This window comes from Alligator sinensis, unplaced genomic scaffold (assembly GCF_000455745.1).
Source record: "Alligator sinensis unplaced genomic scaffold, ASM45574v1 scaffold293_2, whole genome shotgun sequence".
NCBI lineage: Eukaryota > Metazoa > Chordata > Crocodylia > Alligatoridae > Alligator > Alligator sinensis.
The window spans coordinates 50696-68939 of NW_005842922.1; the positions used below are offsets into that span (position 1 = coordinate 50696).

General features: G+C 44.4%; 1 protein-coding gene across 5 annotated transcripts in view; it reads right to left on the reverse strand.

The window, feature by feature from the left end:
- Positions 1 to 4176: 4176 nt before the first annotated feature.
- CEP350 (centrosomal protein 350) overlaps positions 4177 to 18244 on the reverse strand; it is a 95909-nt gene continuing 81841 nt past the window's right edge. For all 5 annotated transcript variants that reach the window (XM_025192430.1, XM_025192431.1, XM_025192432.1 and 2 more), the window contains 4 exons: positions 17985 to 18244; positions 17748 to 17894; positions 15537 to 15659; positions 4177 to 5282 (listed from right to left, as the gene is read on the reverse strand). In XM_025192430.1, coding sequence (XP_025048215.1) covers positions 5118 to 5282; positions 15537 to 15659; positions 17748 to 17894; positions 17985 to 18244 — 695 coding nt within the window. In that variant the 3' untranslated portion in view covers positions 4177 to 5117. The remainder of the gene's footprint in view (positions 5283 to 15536; positions 15660 to 17747; positions 17895 to 17984) is intronic.

Genomic DNA, 18244 nt, shown 5'->3' on the forward strand with positions numbered 1-18244 from the left:
CATAAAGCTCCAGCCTGGGTTCCCCAGGGTCACAGTGAAACTAAACAGACACTCCAGCACGTGTGATTGGTGGGGATGGATGCTTCAAGGATGGTTTGGAGTTAGCCTACTGACTTTTTCTTCTATACCTGAAGAGTCCTGGGGAAACTCCAGACAATCACCCACTGCAAGACAAGTTGGGATGGGTGCTCTCTCTGGTCCTCTAGAGGTGAAGCAACAGCACTTCAGGCTGCTGCTCAGCCTGGAACTCTAGGGTAGTGCATGTCTGTAATAAACTTCGACCCCTACCATACTATTTTTGGAAAACAACCACATCTTAAGCGATACCACACAGAGTTGGGAACCCAAACAGAACAGCACTGGCCTGAAGCATGGGAAGTAGTAAGTTAAATTAACCAATCTGGTTTCACCAGCTCAGCTAATGAGGGAAGTGAAGTGCTCAGAACCTTGGTAATGGAAATGTATGGAAAGAATTTTCAAAGTGGCTTAAAGGTGTTCAACTTCCACTGAATTTCAATTGGAACAAGACACCTAATTCCCAGGCTCTTTTGGAATCCCCAGTGTGAGAACTTGTAATAAAATATATCCATCTTGGCCACTCAGGCTTATTTTTCATTAATCTTGCAATGTTTAGTGTTTTTATTAAAGCCTCTCAGTTCCTGGTATCCTGACTGAGCACATCTTTTTCATTTAAAAAGAACATAGAAACATTTACAGATGCAACAGCTGCAGAGAATGCTTGATGCTGTGCTTCCCAAGGCTCATAAACTGGAGAGTCAATGAAAAAAAGTTCAAAACTCTTTGTACATTACTTGTGATGTTCTGAAACCCGATTCATGCCTTTTGAAAGTGACAATACTATACAAGTAAGGAAGATAAGACATGGATTGAATAAAAGTACATTAATCTAGACTTATCACTCTCCTATATCTAGTGAATAAATAACCTACTACCAAGTTACTTATATTCTATGAGACAGATCAGATGTATACTGCCCAAAAGTATAAGTCAAAGGAAATACTCTTATTTCAATGATCATTTATACTAAAGAACCAATTTCCTGATTTTTTCTTAAAACAACTCACCAAGAGGTTTTCTAAATATTTAAAATTTTCTTCTATCAATAAAAGCTGAGAAAAACAGTAATTAAATTTAACTGAGTTGATTAATCTTTAAAATGAACATAAGCAGACATGCTAACAGAAAAATAAATCCAGTTTAATAAAGCAGCAGGGCAGGCAGTCATTAAATTTATAAATCAGTTTATTTACAGATTTTATCCTCTTAAAGTACATTTCAGTTAACAAAGATATTTACACTGGTGTACACAGGGACCACCCTGGTGTATTTTACAGTTCTTAATTACAAAAAACCCCCACATCTTTATGTCTACTGTGCAAAGCTGCTCCGGGTAGGATTATTCACTGAAACTGGCCCAGAACCAAGTGAACAAGTTATGTACACATACACAGTAAACTGGTTTATTGTTAATATCTGCACAATACAGTACATGAGGAGGCCAGGCCTCCCAAAAGGCGGCTTTGCAAACGTGTATCAAAAGGCTCTGCAAAGTCAAGGAAAAAACCTCTCAAATGCAGGTTAATTACAGTACTCCTCTCTCACATCTGTATGTATTTTTGCATTTAGTTTTTAAATTACAAATAAGTTCTTGATATTTTTTTCTCCATTTTAGGTGATTTGTAAACATTTCAGAATTCCTATAGTTCAAACTAAGCACTTTGTATGCATCAACTCTTCCTCTGCTGGAAAGAATTTTATTCTCCCAAGATTCTTAAGGTAGCAAAGGGATACGAAAGTCAGAACTGCACTCCGTTCTTTGCAAAATAGTTATTTAAATGTTCTCTATCACTGTGCTACTGAATATCTTCTGCAGGTACACACTTTATTCAAGTATTGCAAATAGCTAAGGCCACTTTTTCAGGAAAAGAAAGCGAACAAGATAGATTTTTTTCAATAAACTACTCAACTTTATGAGCAACAGAACATAATCAGAAAGGTATAGTAGTAATATTCCAAAAATCAGTATCTTAGGAAGCATCCTATTGTGGGAGAGGGTCACCTTCCATATTCACACAAGCCTGGGCTTTTCTATATGGCATTGACTGATCTTTTCCTGGGCTGAAAAGGGGATTAAGTTTCCATATCAACTCAATCCAGTGCTTTTGATCTCTACTAGAGAAAGCTTGCTCCAATTTGCTGCTCAAAAAATAAAGGGAGTACCAGTATCCCTTTAACCTTGGATTTCCTACTCTTTCACCAAGACAATTTAATAAGGATCAGATCATTATCATGACAGAATATCTTAAACTTGGAGAAGTAGGGGGAAGGGAGAGCAGTGAAGTGCAATTTGTTTATTCAGCCCAGAGATTCTTCATCTCAGCTGAAAATCTGTTATGAACTCTGACCTAAAAGGGAACATCACCATGTTTCAATGCTCTTGAGTCCTAGTCTCCATTGTACCCCAGTACTCATCCAATGTTGAGAAGGTCAGTTAACAGGCATATGCAGTTATTTTGGTTCACATTGCTCCTGCTGGGAATTGTTACAGATACTTTGAGATGTTCTCTCCAACCTCCTTCCACATTGCGAGGAACCAGCTGCAACAAACAATCTCTGTTGCTCCTTGCAAATTCCCATATACCAGCCCTATACCCTAGCAGGTGCCCTCAGAGAGGTAAATCATCTTACTACCTCAGCATAGGCCATGATATCTCAGGGATGGAAACAACCTTTTCTACCATTTCTACAATATTCACAATATAAATCTGCATTGTGGATGTCTGTACTGGTGCTCTGCCCTCTCTACTGTTATTGCCACTTATAAAAATAACAACTGTCCCTTTTGAAAAGAAGATGCCCAGGAAACAGAATCTGAGACCGGGACCCAATCCACGACACCATGCTGATTTCAGCAGCTTTATCTCGTTTGTTAGAAGCACTTGGCAGTTCTGAAGTTCAGCATCATGAACCCAGCTATCTTACTGATTTAAATGGAAAAGTGAATTGCTTAGGAGAAGCTGAATGCTGTTGCAACAGGATCATCTGACTTCCATACAGCTATAAGGGAAGTTAGCACAGACAGACAGATATACGTGCTTGGTCAGACATGTTTCACTACATTATGTGTTTCCCTTTGTTCTTTTGCTCACTATGCTCTTGTAGATATGGCTCATCACTAATAACTCACAAACGAGATGCTGGCAATATATGACAGGTGAGATTCAGATATGATCAACCTCCTCCCACTCCAACATTTCTCACTGCTGTCCCTGATTTACAAAAATGACTGTGTTTGTGTCACTGTGCAAAATGCAAATATTTCAAGGACAGTTTCCCAAAAATAAAGATGGACAAGGAGGGAGCACAATGGAGCAGTGATGGAGGTATGCATAGTTGGAAGCCCAAGAAACAGATAGATGCAGTAAAGGGTCAGAGATTACCCAATGTGCATATCAAGGGCTACAGCATCTTTGGGTGCCTCCTAACATGCTTCTGAGTGCACCTCAACACTCCCACGTGTCTGGAGAATATGAATCTACTCTGGGTCTGGTCCTGTGCTGGTAAACAGGACTTCCACTATTAAGGCATCAACACTCAACCATAGATTGTCTATGTTCGACCAAGAACCACAAAATGGGTAAGTCAAGAAGGCCCTCAGAAGACAGGAGGGCACTGCAACTGAACAGCTCCAAACATACCACACAGTGGCCATCTTCAGCCTATAGCTCCTGGGAAGAAACCATTTCTGATGAAAAAGGGAAGGTAATAAGAGCAGGAAGGGTTCTGAGATCTTGTTTTTAGCTTACTCCAAACACTTCATAATTTCTGACACTGGTTCCAGCTGAGGTTCCTTTTACAATTGCTGCCTTTGCTTCCCAAGGTTTGGCACCCTTGATCCTCCCCACTGTCCCACGAGGCTGAGGTTTTTTGTGCAAAGAATATGGACCCTACAAGTTTCCAGGACAGATGTCATGTTATCCAAGTACCTTTCATAGGTTCTGCCATTTCAAAACCTAAGAAAGTGCAACCATTGCACAGGACATGTTCCTGATTTCCAACTTAATAAATTATCTTAAAATAAGTTAAAACAAATCCCACAAGCACAAAACATGCACAGAGTCAAGCACTGGACACCACTTTCTTTGGTGCAGAACTCAGTGATAACAAGGGAGGGATTGAGGACCAAAGCTGTGTGAAGAAATATTTTCCACTCCCACATGTCTGATGCCTGAGAGAATCCTGAGTATCCATTTATCAAGGAGCAACTGGTGGTTCAGGAAGTGAAGAAATGCTACATGGCAGAAGTAAAGTTGGCCTCAGGCTAGTCTGTTGGAGCCAACTTTCAGCAGCCTTTACCTTGCTCTTGTTCTGCACTTAAGTAAAATAGATAGGGAAGAGGTAAGAACTGTGTAAATGGATGAAAAATGCAAGGTTACCAATTCCCCTGGATTAGCCCAGGGATCCTGTTGGCTACTACGCCTCAGCAACAAAAGTGGAAGTGGACTTTAGAATGGAATCAGGCCCTGGAGTGGAAAAACTGATGCATGCAGTTGGGCCTGCAGGGTAAGAAGGAGAAGTGGTTAAGAGCATAACACTGTAAAGGGCTTTAAAATCTTCTTTATGGCTAAAACCCGACCAAACCAGTTGTTATCATAATCACTGGTGCACGTGTCTACAGATCACTTGAGTTTCAACTCTTGACAACAATTCCAGGGAGAGTGGCCAGTATCCCAACCTCTCCCAGCTCAGCAATCCCAGCTTCAGAGAACAACATACAGTTCCCAGCCCAGTCCGAGACATGGGGAGCTGCTGGCAGCTAAGCTGAGTGTACTTCCTTGGCACAAGGATGATATGAACACTCCACATGCCAGCATCAAGTGAAGGATCCTATTCATCGCAAACAAGAGATCCAGTGTAAGGTCTCCCAAGGTGGGGCATGCAAAACCAGGTTGATTCATCACATCCAAGTGGCCTTTAAAATCCACAGCTGAAAGTCCAGCAGCAGTGTAGTTATGGTGGAGGTATAGTATGTGTCAGAAGGCAGAAAGGCCCATAGCTCAAGTGATTACACAGTGTCTGATTTATTTCCAGGGATGTCACACAAGCAGTAGTCTCTGCTGTTTTTCATTTATCTGGTTAAGAACATCAATGGTGTCTCTGATTAAGGCCTCAAAGATCCCATCTGCCAACTGCATCTTCACACACAGCTCATCCTCATCATAGTTCACCCACTGAGCTTCTTCCTCATGGAGTTCCTGTACCTTGGAAGGTAGAGAAAAAAATATTACTTTACTGCTGCTTAGCATATCTTGTGCACTTTCAGAGCTTCCAGGAAGAACCAAACATGAGATGCATGACAAAGAATTACTTGCTAATAAAGAAAATCTTTTTGTGTAACTGCTGGGATGATCAACAAATAGACCACCACAACAGTCTCTGCTGTTTGCCAATATTCTTTACTCCACCCACTTTATTAAATGCAAAAGGATTTGAAAAGCCACGCAGCAACTTCTGTTTCTTCACGATGATTCATTAACTCGTGAGTGAGCCTGGATGTTCAGTCCAGTCCAGCACTTACAAGAGTGCTGAGGGCTTACATCTGATTAGAACACATGCCATTAATGGTGACCTCCATTGAAACTGTGTCTTGTAACCAGCCCTCAATAAAGTTTAAGCTGTGTACTCCTGAAAAAGTGGTTGCAGATGTGTTCTCAGAACATTAAACGAACAATTGCACAATAGATCTCCTTTAAATAGGATACCTAATTATACTATTTTATTTTCCCCCTTCATTTCACTGTTCATTTTAAAATGTGTCCTTGTATTGTTACACACTTTTTTTGTTTAAAACACAATACTGATGTAACATCATGCATCACTACTGACCAATGTGAATTCAATCTAAAAAAACCCACTTAATTTCTCATTTGTAAAAAGTCAACAGATGGCATGAGTGCTGTACAAAACACAACCCTGAATGAGAAAAGGTAAACTAAATGAGGGAAATAAAAAAAAGATTAGATATATGAACAGATTCAGAAATAAAAGAAATTCACATTTGATTACAGTACTAATTCTCCTGAAAGCAGAAGCAGAGAAGCAGGCAAACAGTGCACAGCACAGTACTATATGCTGTATAAAAAAAGGATTTTAGCAATATTTCATGCTTCATTTGTCTCAAGGGCATAACTGCTAAAGGAATGTTGTGCTAATTAGGGCTACATCAATAATTTGTCTCTCTCTCTGTTTTCATGAATGGTCTGAGTTATAAAACTCTTATTAATGGCATGGCAACGTGTGGTTTTTAGGCTCAGGAATAGCATTTCTGAGACGTTAATCAAATGACTGCTGGTGCAAGGATGGCATGGGGGACTGAGTCCCCCATGCTGGACTCCCTGCATGTTAGCAGCACCAGGACGGCCTGGCATTGACAACCTCACTCCCTTTCATCACAGCCTTTTCTTCCCCACACTACTAACAACCCAGGACAAAGTGTTATGGCTTAAAATCAAGGAAGCAATGTGGCAGCCTGCACATCGACATCCCAGAGCTTTTGGGAGAAGACTTCCTCCTGTGATTCCAATTCAAGCCCAGGAGTCCCAGGAAGAAGAGACTGATGTCACTGAGAAAACACCAGGTGATGCAGGAGTCTCCAACAAAAAATGAATAAAGATCAAGAGAAGTAATCTCTTTACTCCTAGAACCAGCTCAATAACAGAGAGGACAGAAGGGCAGGCTTTTATGGCATTGAGGCTGAGTCTTTTCAGAAATCCATCTAAAAGCACATTACAGTATATTGGCATCCCTGGGTGAGCGTGGTGAAAACCCTGCTGAGAGATACACTGACTAATAGATGCTTCCTTCAGAGAAGGTTACAACCTAAATGGGAAGTTTGGAGGCCTTCTGGAACTGATTTAGGTAACCAGGGTTATGCTTTCATCTTGGGGTTGGAAGCTCTGAGTCCTACAAGCATGAAGGAATTTGAAACGTGGGTGGCAGAAGTGTCTGGATCCATGTGCTTCTTGCTTCTGGTGGCCAAATGGTTAATGCAGTAATTAGCTAAATCGCAAAATGAAAAAGAAAGTAAAGTTATCTTTAGTAAGCAAGTGTGGTTTTGGGTGCAAAAGCCCACTGTGCTTCCAATTTGTTATTTGTTTTTTGGGCTCACCCCACTAGGAGGTGTTGGCATATTAGGAGCAGATGTTTTGAAGATCCTGAATGTTGCTATTGATTTGGCAAATAAAGAGCTATTGATGCAGTTAGGGCAGGGGGCAGGCAAAATGCGGCCCGCGGGCCGGATGCAGCCCACCAGGCCATTCTATCCAGCCTGTGGGGCCCCTAAAAATTTAGAAAATTAATATTTATCTGCCCCTGAATGCCTGTCATGCGGCCCTCGATGGCTTGCCAAAACTCAGTACGCGGCCCTCCACCTGAAATAATTGCCCACCCTTGAGTTAGGGGGTGCTACGGATGGAATAAAGTGTACCAAGGATTAGACTGTTATTGCTGCAAAAAACAGGTGTGCTGCCATAGAAGCAGGGGAAGAGTTAATTTTTCCTCCATGGCCCCCTCTAATGGTAGAAATGGCTGAGTAATGCCTAGTGCCTATGAGATTGAAGGAGGATTTCCCCCCACCCTCACCAGCTGTGGAGACCAAGAAGCTGGCTGATGCTGCTCCATGACAGAAGAGAATCATCCCATAAAATTATGCTCATCTTTGGCAATTAATCAATACACTGGCTGGAATGACCCAAGGCTCTTTTTAAATTCTCTCTCACCCTCCCTTCCCACCTCACTCAAACGTTTGATTAGGGACCTATCAAAATTGTGATTTCCACAGAAACCGCAAATTCGGTTGATCTCCATGAAAGTGCAGGGACCATGAAAAGGTGCAAAACAACCTCAGTAGCAAGTGAGAAGTGGAATTAAGCACTGCAAAAATAGAAAAGGGCAGGAAGCCCTGGTATCCTGAAGCATGGGGGCAGGGAGAGGAAGGGGGGTGTTCTTCCAGCAGAGCACGGCAGCCCCCCCTCCCACCCACTATGCAAAGGGACCCCTGAAGTCCCACCCCTCCCTGTAGATTGACAGTCAGCCAACTGTCAATCTCCTGGGAGGGGTGGGAATTCTGGGACCTCTTGGCCAATCGGAGCTGCGGGGGGTCCCGCTGTGCTCTGCCATGAAAGCGGTGACTGGCATGTGCTTGAACCACAAAATCGGTGGGCAGCATCCCCGAATTTGGTAGGTACCTAATTATGATGTTGTGCGCTTGCACATGCACAGGCAAGTATGCTCTTTTCCTTATCACACTGAAAATAATTAAAAAAAAATAAAACAAAACCCCAAAATCCAAATCCATAGGGGAGTCATGGAAAAAGGTTCCTCATTTCCAACTATAAAGCCTGCAACTGCAAAACAGACCCCCTTTTATTGCAAACTGTTTCTATTTTTCAGAGCTACGACAGAATAGAAGGACTTCAGCCCTTAAATTAACAGGCTAAGGTCAGGTAAGTTTTAAAGAGGGTCACTCATAGGCTCACTGGCCCCCAAAACTAAGCTTTTACCTCTGCTTTTCTCCAGCTTCACCTTCCTCTATGCTCTGGGAAGAATCATAGAAATTAAGGGCTGGAAGAGAACTCCAAAGATCATCGAGTCCAATCCCCTTGCTCTGGCCAGGAATACTGCTGAGATCAAATGATCCCAGCAAGGTATCTGTCCAGTCTCCATGTGGGGTCTCACCAACACCAAATAAAAAGGAAATATTGCTTCCTTAGCCCTGCCAGCAACGCATTGGCTAATGCATCCCAGTATGGTATTAGCTCTGTTGACTACAGCTTCGCACTGGCGGCTCATGTTCATCCTGTGATCAACCAGAACCTTGAGGTCCCTTTCAGGCACTGTGCTGGCCAGGACTCTCCTCCTAAGCTATACTCATATTGCTGGTTACTTCTCCCCAGATGAAGCACTCTGCGCATTTATCCTTATGGAACTGCATCTAGTTCTGCTCCATGTACTTTTCCATTTGTCCAGGTCCACTTGGATCCCCATTCTATCCCCTAGCACAGGGGTGGGCAAAATGCGGCCCATAGGCCAGATGCAGCCTGCCAGCCCATTCTATCTGGCCCGCGGGGCCCCTAAAAAATTTAGAAAATTAATATTTTATCTACCCCTGGATGCCTGTCATGTGGCCCTCACTGGCTTGTAAGTGGCCCTCAGCCTGAAATAATTGCCCATCCCTGCCCTAGCATGACTGCTTTCTCCCATAACTTAGTATTGTCCGCAAACTTGGCCAGCCTACTTCCACAGAAAGAAAGCGGTAGCAGAGCTTAAACATTACTCACATGGATAAATTCAGAGATTTCATAGACATTAGGGCTGGAAGGGACCTCAGAAGATCATCGAGTCAAGACCCCTGCCCAAGGGGCAGGAAGTCAGATGGGGTCATAGGATCCCAGCAAGATAAGCATCCAAATTTCTCTTGAAGGAGTTCAATGTAGGTGCTTGAACTACCTCCAGTGGCAGGCTATTCCAGACCTTGGGGGCTTGGACAGTGACAAAATTCTTCCTTATGTTCAACCTGAAATAGTCTTGCTGAAGTTTATAACCGTTTGATCTTGTCATCCCTTGGGGTACTCTGGGGAACAATCGCCCCCCCAGATCCTGGTGAAAACCCCTGATAAATTTATAGGTGGCCATCCGATCGCCCCTGAGCCTGCGCTTTTCCATGCTAAGGAGTCCCATAGCTCTCAGCCCGTCATTGTAAGGTCTGTTTTCCTAATCTCTGATCATGCGTATGGCTCTTCTCTGGACTCTCTCAAACTTCTCCACATCCTTTTTGAATTGAGGAGCCCAAAACTGGACGCAGTACTCCAGATGCGACCTCACCAAGGCCGAGTACAACGGGAGAATGATGTCCTAGGATTTGCTTGAGAAGCATCTATGGATGCAAGCCAGCGTTTTGCTTGCTTTATGGGCTGCAGCATCACATTGAAGGCTCATATTCATCTTGTGGTTAATCATGACCCCCAAGTCCTTTTCATCTGTAGTGCTAACCAGCGTAGCACTGCCAAGCCTATAAGGATGCTGCAGGTTTTTCCTCCCAAGGTGGAGAACCTTGCATTTTTCAGCGTTAAACACCATCAGGTTCTCGTCTGCCCATTTCTTGAGCCTGTCAAGGTAAGCCTGGATCGCCCTCCTGTCCTCAGGCGTGGATGTTTACCCCAGAGTTTGGTATGATTGGCGAACTTGGCCAGTCCGCTTCTGACTCCAATGTCCACATCATTAATGAGGATGTTGAACAAAATAGGTCCAAGGACAGAGACTTGGCGGACTCCACTGGTCACAGGGCACCATGACAACTGACTTCCGTCAACCACCACCCTCTGGGTCCGACCACGGAGCCAATTCCCCAGCCAGCGGATCGTGGTGGACCTAAGGCCGCAGTTGGCCAGTTTTGTCAAGAGGTGATCATGGGATACCAGATCGAAGGCTTTTTTTAAAGTCAAGATATATGACGTCTATCTCCTCTCCCTTGTCCAGGTGATAGATCACCTGGTCATAAAAGGAAATAAGATTGGTCAAGCAAGACCTACCCGCAACAAACCCATGCTGACTATCCCTCAGGAAGTTGCCGTTGGCCAGTCTGTTGAGAATGGCCTCTTTAATAATCTTTTCTAAGAATTCGTCAATTTAACTTTAGACTAAGAGGCCAAGTGAAAAAGCAGGGATAATTTGGTTTATGCTACTACAACACCACTACTGCCAGTGCTTTAAATATAATGAAATTGTAACAACAAATTGATAGAGTGTAACAAGGAACCCCCACCCCTGTGACTGGTGAGGCTTGAGATGGCAGGCACTTAAGGGGCAGCTAATGAGCAACTGAGTGACTGGCTATACGTGGTCTCCAGGGGCAGCAGGTGAGCAGGAGGAGGCTGGGTTAGGGGGATTTAAACCCAGCCTGGGGCCAAACAAGGAGAGGGGAAGAGGGGAGCCCAGGAGAGCGTGGGTGCAGGTGGACAGTCAGGCAAACTGGGTGACAAAACACTCCTAAGCAGGTAAGGCCTGCAGGCTGCATTTACCCAAGGAGGGAAACTTGTTTCTTTTGACATGCAGATGGCTTGTGCTTTTTTATTTGGTTTGGACTTGTGAACTAGAGGTCTGGGTTGTGGCTACAGGGGCAAAGGAAACCATAAGCAGGGGTGTTGAGGTGTGGGCCCTTTTTTGCTATAGGGGCCAGAAGACAGCCTCAAGCTGAGGGGAAGATTAGCATGTTGAGACAGAACCCCAAAAGGGGTGAAAACAACTGTTGAGGCCAGATCTATAACCCAGTGGTTGAGGTTTTTAATCAGTGGACCAAGGCGAGCATGGACAGAGAGAAAAAGGTGCCTACGCTTTGACAGCTGGAGCCCCTACAAGCTCTCAGAAACCTGCAAGGCAACCCCATGAAAAGGGACTTCTGCATGGGTGCAGGTGGGCAAGAAAGGGCTCGGGTAGGACAAATGGCCTGATTGAACAGGTCAGGCTATCCTCAGAGCTGCTACTGGTTCGAGGGCTTCCCCACTGCCCTACAACTAACAACATCAAAGTTGCTGCAGGCAAAGGGTGGGAAGTGCGGGGAGGCTGGGAGAAGGTCCCAGGCAAGAGCTGACCCTACCCGCATTACAGAGAGGAAGGTAAATTTCAAAAACTGAAGGGGGGATCTTTAGAAGCACAAAGCAGCAAGATGCCCAACTTCCCATGAACATAAGAGAGGGCTGGCATCTAATTCTCACGTGTGCCTAAGAAAAACTCCTGTGGAGTATGAAGAAATCAAGATCAGAGGATAATGGAACTCAAACTGGTCACAGATTTTTTTTTTTTACTTTAACTGTGAAGAACTACTGGACTTTCAAAAAGGTTTAGTTTTTCACCAACAGTTGTGATTTTCATTGAAATCATCAGTCGAAGTTACTGAATTTTTTTTGCTTACGGAAGACCAGAATTTTCCAAAGAAAAATGTGAATAATCACATTGACAATTCATTTGTTATGTTTCAGCTAGGAAATTATTTACTTTTTTTCAAAAAAGAAAAATGGTTCAGTTGTTATCCCAAGAAAATTGTAACAAATACTAAATTTCGACAAAATCTCTCCCCTCAGCCCAGATTTTTAAACTAAAATCTCTGAATAGGGTAAGGGTGCACACTGTCAACAAACCTGAAAGTAGGCTTCTGAAATTCTCTTTTTTGTATGGAAAAGAAACAAAACGGGCAGTGGGGAAATGATACCAAGAAGTCGAATCTAAGTTCAGACAGAAAAGGACTATAAACCCAGAAGGCTGCAGGGGAAAAAGTCTGTAAAAGGTTCCTCACACCTGAAAGAGAACCATGAATATCCACAGAAATGGCAGCAGAAGAGACGTGGCCATAATGCTGAGGGAATGAAGATCTGTGGCAAGATCAGAACTGGTATCCAGCCAAGCTGTTTGATGCTGGAAAAAGGGAACCTGCAGAAGCAAGCTTTAGTGTTAGTAATGGAAAAGAGTTGCTAGCAATACTCCTGGTACAGCTTATCTAAGAATTCCACTGAGCAGCAAAGTAGGAGCTATTGCTGCAGAGGTTTGCTGGAGGGACCAGAGACCAATGCAGCTGCTGGAAGAGTTGGAAGGCAGGAAAGCTCAAGTCGACCTCAAGCACTGAAGAGTGTGAATGCTACTCAATCCAGCTGCAGAGCCCTGAGAAACAGATTTCTTGAAATGACCAGCTGATGCCCCTCCTCCAAAAGGCATTGAACATTCGTTATAGTTTCCCAGGCATGGAATCCAATTATTGGAGGATCATCTTAAATTCACCCCCACACACACACTACTGCAGGTGGTAGGGGGAAGGAGGTGATGAGAGGGGCATGTGGGAGGGCAGGTGGTGGGGGGCCATAAGGGGCAGGCAGCAGAGGGAGCAGTGGGGGGCAGACAGCAGGGGTGCAGGTGATAGGGACCAGGCAGTAAGAGGCAGGCAGCTTCCCCCTACCACCTGCCCCCCCAACTTCCCTGCCATTGTGTCTGGCCCCCCAGTCTCAGACTGCCTTGATTCCCCCTTTCCCTGTTCCCCCTTACACGTATTCCTAACACTACCTACCTATGTAAACCTCCACTGCAGTTATCATAGGGATGTTATATACACATGAACCAAATATTTAAATAATTAAAGCCCCCTCTCAGACACTCCTGAATGCCAAAATTCACACTAACTACTATTCGAACCATCCGAATTGATTCAGAAAAAGATTCGGCAATTCAGCCACAGACTAAACAGGCAGATGACACAGCTGCCTCCAGCTGGTAAGTCTGTTGGGGTTGGGGGAGAGGGGAGGGAAGGACTGGGGCTGGGACAGGCTGCCTAGCTAGGGCAGGGGGCATGGGGCTAAGGAAGGGAAGCAGGGGGCATGGGATGTGGGCATGGCAGCACTTGGAGCAGGGGCTATGGCCTGCTGCCACTTTGCCCAGCTGGGGCAGGGGGAGTGGGATGCAGGCGCAGATCGCTCCAGGCAGAAGGGGGCAACTGGCACCAGGGCACAGCCCGGACTCCCAGCACTGCCATGCCTGCATCAGTGCTGGGAGTGGGGACTGTGCTGCCACTGCTTGCCAGCTGGCGCAGACAGGCAAGCACTGCTACTGCCTGCCAGCTGGCGCGGGATGCAGGCACGGCAGCACTGGGAGCAGGGGCTATGTCCTGCTACCGCTTGCCCCCTCCCACCCAGGGCAAGCCGCACCTGCATTCCCCACCCTGGCCTGGCTGGGCAAGCGACAGCAGGGCAGAGCCCCCGCTCCAAGCACTGCCACGTCTGCATCCCGCACCCCCCTCCCTGAGTAATGCACCCCCCTGCCCTGGCTGGGCAACTTCTCCCAGCCCCAGTCCCAATCCCTCCCTCCTCCCCAAAAGACTTGCCAGCTGCCTGTTTAGTCTGTGGCCGAATGTCTGAAGCAGCACCAAACCTTTTGGATCCGATTCGGCTGAATCGAATCGGGATAGTGATTTGAATCTCCGGATCAAATCACTGTCCTCCGAATCGGCTGAATCTGAATCCAAAGCAAATGCCTGCCGCTTCGCATAGACCTACTATCTATTTTTGCTTTATATTATAATTATTCTTTCAGATATAATGGTAATCTAATTTAGGTTATTTTTGCACCTGAGAATTTTTTTTTAAGCATCAAATCAAATGTGGACAATCAATTAGCCATTCTTAATAGACTAACAACACAATCCTCTACAGAATTCTCTAGCCATTCTTAATAGACTAACTACAGAATTTTTAGATACTAGTTTATACACTGTAAATTGTAGATATTAATTTACTTAAGACATCTTTACTCAGGTACATGAGCAAAAAAGAATGGATATGTTTCTATTATTCTTTAGTTTCTAAAGGCAAGCTTTTACAAAACCTGTGCAGGCGGGGGTGGGGGAGAAAGGCAGGCAGCAGGGGACAAGCTGCCTGCCTCACCACATCCACACTACCTACTCCCTCCACTGCTTGCCCTCTTACTGCTCCCCAATACCTGCCCTACCACCTGCCCTACCATGTGCTCCCCCTACTGCCTTCCCCAATGTCTGTTCTCCCACTGCCTGCCCCCCACTGCCTGAAGTAGTGAGGGGGATGAATTTTAGATGATCCTCCAATAATTAATTCCATACATAGAAATCATAATAAATTAATACATTTCTGTATACAGAATCTCATTATTGGGGAGGTTGTCTTAAATTCAGGGGTGTCTTGTACTCGGGTAAATACCGTATTTAAAGAAGGAACCTATTTTGTTCCTTGGATTAGTTCTCAATAATTAGAAGCTACCATAGTGAACTGGTGCAGGTGTATAATAGATGCACTATTTGCATAGGAAGTGGCTGAACTTTAGGGAACTGCACACAAGCTAAGTTGCATTGTATGTACATAAGCCTTGATATCCCAGGATTTGATATCCCAAGATATTCAAAGCCTAAATTCAAACCTTTTTATTAGTTAAAGCTCAATTCAGTTGCTAGCTGAAAAAATTTCCCATTAATTTTCTGGAAATTACCAGAACAAAAGACTGAAGTGATCCATGGCTTGAAGTAAGTGATATTTAGATAACAATGCAGAATATAATTAAAGAAAGTGTTATGTACGGAAAATTCTTACATTGTTAAGCAGAATCCTCATTTTTTTCATCACTGCCAAGAGACACCTCTCAATCATTCCATAAATGTAATCAACAATTAACACATTAATTAATTTATTACTTACTGGGTAATGATCAACTTTTTAAAAGTTGCACCTGATAAGACATCCTCTATTCCTCATGACTCTCCCTGTTGCCTTTGCTTTCACATATACTTATCTGAACTATTAAGGACTTAAAATATTGTCCAGCACTGCACCTAGGTTTAACTACCTTTTATAAAATGTCATCAGTGGTGCCTTCTTTTGAGATCTAGGTAACGCTTTTAATTCAGGGGGTAGCACACTTGGTCACATTATAGTTTGTTTTCATCCACTGACCAGTATATGATCCACTCTGTCCCGCTTCTTTCGTCCAAATTTCATCATTTTCTGCCAATCGGTTTTGTGATTAGGTTCCTTCCTCAAGCAGAATAACTTCAGCACTTCAGCTGCAATGAAATTCTACATGACAGAAAATAAATTGATATCATTATATTTAGGGAAAAGGTGAATCCTATTCAAAGCACCTGCTCTACAAATCAGATCATAGTATAGAGGGTATGTTTCAGTTCAAGTTTCTTCAAAATGTTACATTTCAAGGAGTTTACAACAGAATTGCCCATTATTACCACCGTCTTAAAAGCAATATTATGAAAAAGTTCAATTTTTTTAATACAGGACTGGGGACAGAAGTCATCACTTAAATGCTCCAATGCTCTTAAAAGCACAACTTTTAATTCTAAATATAATACAGTCAGCTAGAGATTAAATCTCAGTTCATGGAGGAATATAACAGGAAAATGTGTGTTGGAGACTGATGCCCTCTTCTCCTCCATTTTTTAAAAAATCTTCTTGACTTTATCCTTCTCTTCTTATTAATAGCAGTTTGGGGACAGCTATAGTTTGGAATATTGGGTTGTATTCCTGACAGTGCCATAGATCCAATGCATTATCAAGGACAAGTTCCTTAAAATTCAGTTTTATTTGAAAATGACTAGAAAAATGCATTTTAGGAATTCCTTGTTTGTATCCTGATGATTTCAATATAAAACCACTTTGTTGACAAGCAGCATTTCTTCTTTCAGCCCTGCAAATTCCAAAGGGGCTTAGTGTCAATCTGAACAACCTCAGCTTGCCTTCTTGTGCATCATCATCAGTGACACAAATTCTGCAAGCGAAACAAGGCCCTCAGTTATCCTAGTGCAACCTCTTCAGATTCAAATCATGCCCTCAGATGCATATGAATATTTCCATTAAGGGTAATGGGGTTGGCACAGGCATGACTGAAATTTAGCATTCAGTTAACCATGCATAAACACAAAGTCTGGCTTGCTTAGACTCAATCCTGCAATTGCCCTTACACCTGCACAGAGTCCTACTGAAGTCAGCACAGGTACATAAATCTGTTCACAAAGATTAAGGTTGGTTAGATCTACAGTATAAACCTATGCCCCTAAATCACTAAAACTGGCACATAACCCTTGGAACAGAGGGGACCAAAACTGCTGAGTAAAAAAAATACCATTTTTCTAAGGGTGCACCGATAAAGATCTTTTTGACTGACACCAGATTACTAACCAGCCATATCAGCCAATACCGATCTGATTGCCAATGTGCATCTTGGCAGTTTGGAGAGCAATGTCTGGCCGGTATGTCTGTAGGGGGAAAGGGGCATGGGGGAGGGAAGGTGCGTGGGGGGTGGGGCAGATTGAGGCCTCTACGGTGAGGGAGGAAGGGGGCTGGGGCAGATGCAGGCACTGCCCAGCCAGGATGGGGTGTAGGACAGAGAAGTGGGAAACTTGTCTTGGGGACACTGGGGGGGGCGAGGGAGGTGGGGAGAGGTGGGGTGTGGCTCCCTGCTGCTGCATGCACTCCAGGGGAAGCATGGGGGGCATGTGGCCCCCAGATTTGTGTGTGGGGTGAGGGTGGGCTGCCTGCTGCAGGCCTGGGGCCAGGTGAAATCTGGGGGGCACATGCCCCCCATGCCCCTCAGAGTGCACACAGCAGTGGGGAGCTGTCCCCCCTCCCCACACCTGGACAAGCCGCCCACAGCTCTGTCCCATGCCCTGTCCCAGCTGGGCATCGCCTGCTCCTGCCCCAGCCCCAGCCCCAGCCCCATTCTCTTCCTCACCGTAGGGGCCTCAAAATGCCTGCCGCAACATCCCTTCCCCCCCCCCCCCGGGCCTTCACGACCAAAAAAGCCCTCCACGCTACGCCCAGGACTTACTGTCCAGACAAGCTCTCCAAGCTGCCCCGCTACATCCCTGGCCATGTGCACGGCACCTGCGTGCATGCACATGGCATTTAATTAGTGACACTGTTGGCTACACTGGCCAAAAAAAAGCCAATTGCCAATAACGCCAGTTTTCATTTTATTGGTGCTGATCCAATACGGACTCATCTATCAGTGCACCTCTACATTTTTCCATAATCCTTTATCAACTAGGACCACACTTGAGATCTCTTTGTGAATCACTAGCTACACCTATTAAAGCCCAAGGTAATGCTTATCCACCCTTACAGAGTATTTTGTGGCAACCTTTTTCTTACCTTGATCTCATCAAGGTCATTAGGATCTTTTACCCGCCGGAAGTATGAAGAAGCAATCCTGTATGGTTTCATCCAAATGGGTTGATTGAGATTAGGATCCTCAGCAAAGATTTCCCCAAAAATTTCTCTTGTTAAATCAAATACTGCCTGGACAAATAAAAAGTAAACATTTAAAAACCATTAGCTGCTAAAGGCAAACTAGCCATGGGATGAGATCAAAGTTCCACAGGCTTGTACCTTTTTATAGACCTGTTTGCTAATGGTCTCCATGTCCTGCTCCTGGATGGTATTCCCAAGGTCTACAGGAAGGCTGATATTCTGAAGATCGTGACCCAACTCTTTCAACTTCCACAATTCCTCAGCTGCTTCATGTACCATGCCTTCCACTTCCACTGCAGTATGAGGGACAGCCAAAGGTTCCTCACATGGCTTTGCTGGCACTTTTTGTGGCTCCGTCTTGGGCAGCACTGCTGGTTCTTCAGCTTGCTTCTGCTGAA